The 10,534-nt window shown below is 58.6% G+C and overlaps 2 protein-coding genes across 2 annotated transcripts in view; one reads left to right on the forward strand and one right to left on the reverse strand.

The window, feature by feature from the left end:
• SPRED3 (sprouty-related, EVH1 domain containing 3) overlaps positions 1-5,007 on the reverse strand; it is a 7,310-nt gene extending 2,303 nt beyond the window's left edge. The window contains exons 1-5 of the mRNA XM_008573957.1: positions 4,831-5,007; positions 3,495-3,663; positions 3,332-3,405; positions 1,021-1,164; positions 5-289 (exon numbers count right to left, since the gene is read on the reverse strand). Of these exons, the coding sequence (XP_008572179.1) occupies positions 5-289; positions 1,021-1,164; positions 3,332-3,405; positions 3,495-3,663; positions 4,831-5,007 (849 nt within the window). The remainder of the gene's footprint in view (positions 1-4; positions 290-1,020; positions 1,165-3,331; positions 3,406-3,494; positions 3,664-4,830) is intronic.
• A 3,941-nt stretch (positions 5,008-8,948) lies between these two features.
• GGN (gametogenetin) overlaps positions 8,949-10,534 on the forward strand; it is a 3,494-nt gene continuing 1,908 nt past the window's right edge. The window contains exon 1 of the mRNA XM_008573950.1: positions 8,949-10,489. Coding sequence (XP_008572172.1) covers positions 8,949-10,489 — 1,541 coding nt within the window. The remainder of the gene's footprint in view (positions 10,490-10,534) is intronic.

Here is a 10,534-nt window from a genome sequence, read left to right on the forward strand (position 1 = left end):
TGGCCGGCGCGGGGGCTGGGGCCGGGGCCGCAGGTGGGCGAGCGGGAGGCGCTGGGGGGGCAGCCTCGGTCAGAGGGGCGGGTAGTGCCACTGGGGGCCCCAGGGCTGCGCCCCTCAAAGCGCTGGTCTTGGCGAAACGCACGACGCAGGTGGACAGGGCGAGAGGCGCGGGCGGCCCGGAGCGCCGGTAATCTTCATAGCCGCGGCCGCCCCAGCCTGGGCCTCCTGCCCCGGCCAGGGGCTCCGAGGGCTCTGGAATCCCCGTGAACGGTAGAAGCGGAGGGTAGCTCTGCGGGACGAAGGGACAAGAAGATCCGGTTAACAGAGTCTGTGACTTCTCCATCCCCCACCACAATCCATCCCAGTCTCAAAGGACTCGAGGAACCTGCCCCCTAAAACTCTCCTGGATGCGGGGTTCAGACTTGTAAGATCCCAGCCTGCTCCTCTCCCAAGGTCGCTCAACCACCTCCTTTCCCAGGCACCAGGCCCACACCTTAAGGACCCAATGGCCCAAGGCTCTCAGTCTTGTCCCCTCCCGAGATCCAGGAGCTCCGGCTCCCAGCGCTCTCTACCTTCAGATCCAGGAGTTCTAGACCCCAGCCATCTCCTTTCGGACTTAGGAGTCCAGTCCCTGGGCCCATTTTACCCTCTTGGGTACCAACCCTTCCTCATGAATTAAAGAGTCTGAAGGATCCGTTCCATGTGTACCAGCATTCCCTTATATACTGGAAGGATTGTCCACATCATCCCCCAAACGCCTCTGGAATTCAGAACTCCCCAAAGTCTCCAAAAGCGCAGGAGACACGAAGCCCCCACCCAACCCTCCGAGAAACCCAGGCCTCCCAGCCTCTCCCTATCTCCCCGCCCAGCTCATCAGTGAGCCCAGCCATCCCCTGGGACCTGCGTGTTGTTTCTCGCCGCCCAGGGCCTCAGCTCCTGCCCCCTTCGGGACCCCAGCACCCAACCTTGTTCCACCCAGAGCCCAGAGCCCCAGACTTCCGCTGGGGGCAGAGGTCGCACCTGAGCTGAGGAGCAGCGGCGCTGGGGGGACGTGGCCGGCCCAAAGCCAGAAGCCGACTCCATAGTGATGATGGGGGCCGCTGCGGCGGTGGGAGGCGTCTCCTGGCGGCTGTGACTGGAGGAGGAGTCGCTGTCCACGTGGGACTGGGGGAGATTGGCGGCCTCAGCGCGGGGACCCCCCAGCACAGCCGATGCCCTCACATAGACCCCCTCCCATCGAGAGCGAGGGCTCTGCTGCCAGGCAGGGCTGAGTTCAAACCCCGCTCTGCCACTGACTGGTTGTGTGACCTCCGGCAAGTGGGCTCACCTCTTTGAGCCTCAGTTTCCTCCTCTGTAAAATGGGGATCATAACAGTACCTATTCATAAGGATGTGGTTAGGACCCACTGTAAAGGGCATGGCACATGCCTGAAGTGCAGGAAGAGCTGGAAATGGTTACTGTTGTTATTAGACCCCTCTTCTTATCTGCTCAGCTCACCAACCTACAGAACATCAAATCATCTCCCTTCTCAGAACCCCTCTCCCCTGGCCAGTCAGCTTCCTTCCCGCCTCATTCACATCACCACACCTTTATTGGGGCAGTTCCATCTAGAGTGCCTTCCTTCCCATCCAAACCAGGCTCTGTCCTTTACTAGCTGAAACATCACTTCTCAGACTTTCAGCTTCCTGTCTGTAACCTGGTCATAATTCCTACCTCATCTGTTCAATACCCTCAGTACACATTTATTGAGCACCCACAACATGCCAGACTCACAAAGGCCAGTGTGTGGATTCGAGATGGAGCATGAAAAGCACAGCATCTTTCCAGGGCAAGGGCTCAACAGATGGGAACTGTCTGTGTGACTGTTGTGGCACCACCTCCATCTCCCATTACCCTGGAATTCCCCCCTTTTCTGCCCAGGGAACCAGTTTTATTCCTCCAGGTTGTGTTCTTAGCAACTCCTACTGTTCCCTGCAAGTGCCAAATTGCACCCGACGTTATGTGTACTCATTCATTCAATTTATTCAACATGTATTTACTGAACATTTGCTGTGTGCCAGGCACTGTTTTAGGCATTGGAGATGCAGCAAGAAACCAACAAAAGACTTGCTATCCTGGAGCTGACATTCTAGCATAAGAGATGGTCAGTGAAGTAGTAGATAAGAAAACTATCTTTTCAGAATGGAAATAAAGAATGTGTCTTAGAAGATGGGAAAAAAATTAGAACCAAATAAGGGGCATTGCAATTCTAAATAGGTTACTCAGGGAGGACCTCACTAAGAAAATTATATTTGTGTAAAGCCCTGAAATGAGGGGATGAGCCACATGGAAATCTGGGGAAGAGTGTTCCAGACAGAAGTAACAGCCAGTGCAAAGGCCCTGAGACAGGATTGTGCCTGCCCCATTGGAGTAAGAGTGAGAAAGCCAGTGTGGCTGAAGCAGAGTGAGTGAGTGGGAGAGTAACACAGGGCCAGATGGTACGGGATCCACTATAAGGACTTTGTCCTTTACCTTGAATGAGATAGAGCCCTAGGAGGGTTCTGAGTGGAGGAGGTGGCATGATCTGACTCAGCCACCAATAGAGTCCTTCTGGCTGTATGTGGGAGACAGGAGGGAGGGAGTTGACAATGAGAAGTTATTGAGATGGTCCAATTGGGAGATGAAGTTGGACAGTACCAGGTTGAAGGCATATTCTGACGATTTTGAAAGTGCAACCAATATTTACTGACAGATAAGAAGCATAAAAAATAAGAGGAGTCAAGGACAACTCCAAGGTTTGTAGCCTGAATAACTGGAAACATGGAGTTGCCATTAATTTGTTCATTTACTTTTAATACTTATTAATTTTTATCGTATACATATAGTTTTCAGCCTTTCTGCACTAGAATAGAAGCTCCTTGAGGAAAGGGATTTTTTTGTAGTTGTTCGCTGATGTATCCTCAGTGCTTAAAACATGGCCTGGTACACAAAAAGTGCTCAACAAGCTTATTAATTTTTATCGTATACATATAGTTTTCAGCCTTTCCGCACTAGAATAGAAGCTCCTTGAGGAAAGGGATTTTTTTGTAGCTGTTCGCTGATGTATCCTCAGTGCTTAAAACATGGCCTGGTACACAAAAAGTGCTCAACAAGCACCCTTGAATAAATGTGTGAATCACACTAGAACAGGAAGACTAGAATAATTGGGATTGAATTGACACTAAAAGTTTGGGTCCAATTTTGTATCCCCAGCACGTGGCATGGTGCCTGCCACACAGCAGGTGCTCAAGAATGTTTGTAGAATAGGAACAAACCTCTGCCCTCCCAACAGAGATGCATCCTGAAGACTCACCGTCAAAGGGCAGGGGGTCTCTGCTGTGTCCTGGGAAGGGGAGGAGGAGGAGGAAGAGGAGGGGGTGAGCGAGCCTGGGGCAGGGAGAAAGGCAGAGAGTGAGTTCCCTGGGCCCCAGCTTCTCCTACCCCTCCACCCCAGCCCCACCACCTGTGCCACTAACCTCGACCCAATGCGGCCAGTGCAGCCAGCAGGCTCTTCTGGAACTCATCAGCCTCTGCAGGACTCTGAAATGTCAGCCCAAATTTACAATCGCCCAGGCTCCAGTGGTGGAAGATGGGGTTCACCTTGTTGTAAACCAAACCTGGCCTCAGGGTACACTCCAAGGTAGTCTGAGGGGCAGGAAGGGACCAGGTCAGACACCCCACCCAGCCATGCCTGTGACTTCCCCTCAAACCCCAACCCCTCTGCATACCCCAGCATCCCACAAACCTCATTTTCCAATCCTAGGTGTACTCCTGAACCCTGATTGACACCCCAGTATGACTCCCAATTTTATTGAGTGTACCTGATACGACAATATTTCCCCAACCCCTTTCTCCCTACATTTTCCTAATATCCCCCTCCGATACCCCAGTAAAAAACCCAAATCTTATTGAATGCCTCAAAAAATTGTAAACCCCTTTCCAAAAACCCAACATCTCCCCCTTCTGACTCAACAGTACTCCCCAAACTTTACTGAACATCTCAAACTGTTTTCTGTTAATCCTCTTCTGATGCCCCAATAATCTACCAAAACCTTACCCCAAAATATTCCTATTATACTTCCTTAGATTCCCCCTCAGATGCTGGTAAACTCCTTAGATGTTTTCTCACATCCTTGCCTAATATCACTATATTCCTTCATACCATTTCAAACCCTCCCACCTCATTCGTTCCTACATGACCCCTGCTTTGAAATGCAACCCTTCCCTCAAGCCTTTTCAAATAATCCAAATCTTTCAACTACATCTCCAGTTGAAACTTCAGCATTGTCCCTCCAAATCATGACAGACAGCCCAGTCATTCCTGCTGAACCCACATACACAATTGTCAATTGCATTTGACAATCCTAAATGGACCTCACCAAATGCCTCCATATATTTAAGGCAGACAGAGGCCAGTTGGTGTAGTGCCTTGAGGTGAGGCTCTCTGAGCAAGATGGAGCCATGGGAGTGTTCTGAACAGAGGAGGGACATGATCTGAGTCGGGTGTTAGCAGGGAAATAGACCAGGAATAGGCTAGGTTGGAGCAGGGAGAAGGAGTGGGTCAGGAAGACCAGTAAGAAGTCTGCTGTGATAGTCCAGCAGGAGATGGCAGTGGCAGGACCTGCCTAATACCCCAAACATTCCCCAAATTCCCAACTCTTACCCATAGCACAGATATTCACTTCCAAACCAACCCATACCCCAGTTTGATTGTCAGGCTGGGAGACAATCTGACCTCTCCTCTGCACTCCCAGCCGCATTCCCCTGCCTCCCCAGGGCCCCACCCTACCCCGACACCCCAGGGTGGCTCACTTTCTGGTCCCGGAGGCGCTCCCCGTGGATGACGTAGTGCCCCTGGCGGGCCCCACCCTCGGGCCTGGCCCCTCGGACCCGACATACGCTCACCTGGCTGAGGCCCCCGCCCCCCACAGGCAGCCAGCCCCCACTGGAGTCATCTCGGGCCATCACCACGGCTCGGACCCGCACCATGTACCTGGAGGAGGTGGGAGGGACAGGAACAACACTCAGTGGGCTCAAATCCTGCTCCTCCATTCAGTGTTCCCCCAACCCTCATATCCCCTCCATCTTCATCTTTCACGTCTTGATCCACTGCACCAGTAGCTACCAATACCAACCTTCTCCCCCATGCCCACCTTCTCCCCCATGCCCAGCATGGCTTCATTCTTCCTCATGCCACCTCTTTTCTCCAATGTCTACCTTCTCCATGTCTACCTTTTCTTCCTATACCTACCTTTCCCCCATCTTTCCCATCCCCACCCCCATAGCCTTGGTTTTCCACTTCCCCTCCCCCTCCTGCTCATCCCTATCAACCCTTCTCTCCTCTCTCAGCAAATACCCACAGCCCCACCCATGTTCCCCCTCACAGCTGGGTGCCTGCGCATATATATTTTCTCTGGGCCCATCAACTCAGCTCCAGTTCCCCCAACACTGCCTCCGCACCCTGTCGCCCAGGCCACTGGCTGGGTGAGAAACCCAGGCTCTTTTCCCCCCACCCCTTCCCGGATTTATGAATGAGACCGGATGCAAAGCTCACTGAGTCACCCAGCAACGGGAGATGGGCAGGGAGCAGAGAGAGAACCAGAAATGGCCAGAAAGAGAGGCCGAGAGGGAGATGGAGGCAAAGGAAGTCAGAAACCGGCGACCGAAGACACATCCAGAGAGCGTTTCATTCACAAAATCAAGGCTGCTCCCGCAGGCCCCAGCCAAGAGAAGCCAAGGGGGAGAAATGGCGGGGGGTGGGGGGAAGCAATCTCTCCCCCCACCCCAGCATCCTTCAGAACCATCTTACCCCGCCCCCCCAGCTCAGGGGACGTAGCCCTCCGCCCAGGAATCAGTATCAGCGTCCAGCCTCTCACTGCCACCCAGCGCACAGACCCTAGCATCCCAACCTTAGGGACCCAGGCAACGAGCTCTAGCCCCCTCCCCCACCTGCAGGCTGCCGGGTTTCCCCGGCCTTTCGGGAAGAGAAGGGGCGGCCGCAGCGCCCCCAGCCCCCTTTTCTCAATGGGATGGGATTTTGTGAATGAGCAGTCACGTGACGCTGCTTCCTTTGTCCGCCCGCCTCCCCCGACAACAGGTGAAGCAGGGAAAGAGGGTAGGGGTCACCCCCAGGGCCTAGCTGGGATGGGGCACCAGGATTTCAAGGTACCCTACACTCCCCACACGCCTATGTTCCCCGGGGGGAGTGGTCCTCAGAGTTCCTCAATGGTGGGGGTCCAAGACAGAATTCTGTGAATGGGGCATCCATGAAGGAAGTCCAGGTTCCCCAAATGGAGACTGGTACCCCCAATGGCTGTCGCGCAGTTTGGTGGCCCACAGCCCCTTGTCCTCCCAGCCGGGGTCCGGGGGACGCCCCGGAGAGCAGAAGGCGCAGCGCGGTCCTGGCCGCCCCCTCACCGGAGCAGGCGGTCTGTCAGCCCCCGCCCCCCGCCCCCCTCGGCACCTGCCTGGGAGGCTCCGGCCGGGCTCCGAGCGGCGGCGACGCGGCCTCCTCCTCCTCCTGTTCGCTCCGGCTCTCTCGCTGGCTCCGGCGGCGCTGGAGACGGGCACCGGGAGCCGGGGCGAGGGGGAAGGGAGGGGGAACCTGGAAGACGGGTGGGGGGGGAGGGGACGGCTTGGGGGAGGGGTAAGAGCGAGGCGGGCGTCCTTGCTCGCTGGGTCCTAAAGCCCGGTAGCAGCTCCAGCGAATAGCCCCCCAGCCCCCATTTTCTCAGGATCCAGAGGGGATCCCCCACTTTCCCACCCATCCGTGCCATTGGTCCCAGATGATGTGAGGAGGGGACAGGGATGGGGCTTGGCCTCTGGGCTCTAAAGAGGCGGTGGTCTACGCTTTGGGCTCTAAATGGGAAGGGCTGGGTGCCTGGCAGGGTTCGACAAGGGGTGGGGCGAGAAGGGAGCAATTCGCAAAAGGGGCGGGTGGGAGGGTCTGGGGAAAGAGGTTTGGTCTCTGAAGGCGGGGACAAGAGCGTGCGTCATGGAAGGGGCGGGTCCACGGTGGATGGACCTTCTGGGCGGGCCGAAGGGAGGAGAGGGTCCCAAAAAGGCGGAACTTAGAGGTAAATTGTCTTAGAAGCGGAGATGAGAGGTCCGAAAGGGAGGAGCTACGTAGCAGTGCTCGCAATGGGCGGGGCTTTGGGAGGGAATAAGGGGGAGGAGCGGAGTATTTTAAAGGGGAGGGGCAGGGAGAACGTTCTAAAGGGGTGGGACTTAAGACTAGAAGGTCTGGGAGAGGGGAAGAAGACATCGGAGTAGTGTATTTCAAAGAGACATCCAGGTTCGTAAGGCGCCGGGCTCCAGCTGGCTCACAGGAGGGCGGGGCCTAGAACCTGGGGGCGGGGCCTAGCTCTCGGGGTCCGCCCTCGCAGTCTCGTCCTCTTGGCTTCAACTGCACCTCCGTTCTTTTCGGTTATTTTCTGTTACGGCCGTTCCCCGCCCTGCCCTGGGCCCAGGGGGCCGCGGTCTGAACTTTGGTCGGCTGGAGGGGTCGGTAAGTGGGGTCCTCCGGGCGGAGGAGCCAGGGCGGAGCTTGGGGAAAGGGGTGGAGCCAGAGTGTTGACACCGGCTGGTAGACCAAGAGAGGAAAAAGAAATTTAGGAATGAGGTTGAGGATCTGCCCCTGCCTGGGAAGAGGGCGGGGCCTGAAGATCAAAGGGTTAGAGATGAGGACTGAGGGATTAGCGTGACCACCATAACTGACATTTGTTAGGTGAAACGGGGCCAGAATGCGGATGGGGGTGGGGATGAGCCTTGAAAGCGGGGCGGGGCTAGGTCTCCGAGCCTGGTTAAAGTGCAGGGAAAGAAGCTTGAACTTTTTCTTTTTTTTTTTAAGATGACCGGTAAGGGGATCTTAACCCTTGACTTGGTGTTGTCAGCACCACGCTCACCCAGTGAGCAAACCGGCCATCCCTATATGGGATCCGAACCCGTGGCCTTGGTGTTATCAGCACCGCACTCTCCCGAGCGAGCCACGGGCCGGCCCTAAGAAGCTTGAACTTCTTAAAGGCGTTATAGGCTACTAAGCACAACCTTCATTAGTAATGTGGCCTGAGGAACTGACAAGAAGGCAGACACCTGAGTCTTTGCACTTGAAGACCTGGGATGTGGCCAAAGTGTAGGGATGTGATCTGAGGAACTAGCCAAGGGGAAAGGCATGAAACTTCAGTCCATTAAGGGGTTGGAGCCTAAATACCTGAACAGCAGCTGTGTGAGGCAATGGGGAGAAAAACGTGAGAGTCGAAAGTCAGGGACAAGGAGTGCGGCTAGACACTGGGGCCTGAATGGATCTTGGAGGACAGGAACGGGTCGGTGCGGAAGGCTAAGACCAAGTGCAGCCAGCCTCGTGGGGTCCCCACAACCCTGGCTGACTGACTGGAGGGAGTTTTTCTGACCACAGTCCCCGACCTCCGTCAGAAATGGGGAACGTGCAGTCGGAGCAGTCCGCAGGCGGGGGCTCCCGAAAAGAACAAGCCTCCGACCGCACCTCCGACTCCCGCCGGACATCCCCGGGGGAGCCGGAGCTGACCACCTCCTCCCCGGCCATGCGCCTGGCTCGCGGACTTGGCGTCTGGTTCCCTGGCAGCTCCGCGCCCCCGGGACTCATGGTACCCCCGGAGCCCCAGACCTCACCCTCGCCCCTGCCCCTGACCTTAGAACTGCCCTCGCCAGTGACGCCCCCTCCAGAGGGGCCGGCTGCGGCCGCTGTCTCCACATCACCCCCGCCCCGCGTGGGGACCCTGCTGCCCGCGCCGTCTAAGTGGCGAAAACCCACGGGCACTCCAGTGCCCCGGATCCGCGGCCTGCTGGAGGCAAGCCATCGCGGCCAGGGCGACCCTCCGAGCCTTCGCCCACTGCTGCCGGGCTGACTGACTGGAGGGAGTTTTTCTGACCACAGTCCCCGACCTCCGTCAGAAATGGGGAACGTGCAGTCGGAGCAGTCCGCAGGCGGGGGCTCCCGAAAAGAACAAGCCTCCGACCGCACCTCCGACTCCCGCCGGACATCCCCGGGGGAGCCGGAGCTGACCACCTCCTCCCCGGCCATGCGCCTGGCTCGCGGACTTGGCGTCTGGTTCCCTGGCAGCTCCGCGCCCCCGGGACTCATGGTACCCCCGGAGCCCCAGACCTCACCCTCGCCCCTGCCCCTGACCTTAGAACTGCCCTCGCCAGTGACGCCCCCTCCAGAGGGGCCGGCTGCGGCCGCTGTCTCCACATCACCCCCGCCCCGCGTGGGGACCCTGCTGCCCGCGCCGTCTAAGTGGCGAAAACCCACGGGCACTCCAGTGCCCCGGATCCGCGGCCTGCTGGAGGCAAGCCATCGCGGCCAGGGCGACCCTCCGAGCCTTCGCCCACTGCCGCCGCCGCCGCCGCCGCCGCCGCCGCCGCCCCAGCAACTAACCGAAAAGGATTCTGTCCCGAGGGCCTCATCCCCATCTCCGCCGCCCCTCTTGGGGCCGGGAAAGCCGCCACCACCACTTTCCAACCGGCAGCCTCCGGACCGCAGAATCGCTCCTGCTCTGGCCACGCCCGCCGCACACCCCACAGAAAACCAGGCCGGGCACGGCAGCGAGGCACAGACGGCCCGCGGGGCCTGCGGAGCGGCGCCTGCCCCCGAGCCGGGTGAGGGCGAAATGGCCAGGTCTGCGGCTTCCGAGTCCGTCCTGGGCCTGCTGTGTAAAGTCACCTTCAAGTCGGGGTCCCCCTTGCCCCCTGCGGCAGCCTCGGGTTCCTTAGCGTCCAAAGCCTCGCTCGGGAGCAGCGGAGGCGGAGGACTCTTCGCCTCCTCGGGCCCGATCTCTTACGCTGAGGTCCTGAAGCAGGGGCCCCTGGCTCCTGGAGCCGCTCGTCCCTCGGGAGAAGTCACTAGGGGGGCACAGGAAGCCAAGGGCGGCGATGGAGATGGTGAAGGGTGGTCTAGTTCCCCCTCGGCGCCTGCGTCCCACGCTCGGGTACTACCGCCGCCACCCTACACCACCTTCCCAGGCTCCAAGCCCAAATTCGACTGGGCGAGCCCTCCCCATGGCCCTGAACGCCACTTCCGCTTCAATGGGGGTGGCAGAGGCGTCGGGGCGCCCCGACGACGCGCGGCCGCGCTCTCCGGGCCCTGGGGCTCCCTTCCGGCTCCGCCAGGGCAGACGCACCCAGCTCCTGAGCCCCGGAGGCCCACATCTGCACTGCTGGCGCCGCCTATGTTCATCTTTCCGGCGCCCACCAACGGGGAGCCCGGACCCCCCGGGCCTTCCGGCCCACAGGAGCTACAGCCGCCGCCGCCCACGCCACCACCCACGCCACCACCCACGCCACCGCCCGCACCACCGCCCACACCGCAGCCGCCAGCTCTCCAGCCAACGCTGTTGCCTGTGGCACCTCAGCCTACCCCGGGCCCCTGTCACGTGGAGTCAGCTCTGGTTCCCGACCCAACCCCCTCTCTGCTCCCAGCCTTGGCCGCCGACCAGGCCCAGACCCAGGCTCAGGTCCCGGCCCCGGACCCCACCCCCGCCCC

This window comes from Galeopterus variegatus, unplaced genomic scaffold (genome assembly GCF_000696425.1).
Source record: "Galeopterus variegatus unplaced genomic scaffold, G_variegatus-3.0.2 Scaffold973, whole genome shotgun sequence".
Taxonomy (NCBI): domain Eukaryota; kingdom Metazoa; phylum Chordata; class Mammalia; order Dermoptera; family Cynocephalidae; genus Galeopterus; species Galeopterus variegatus.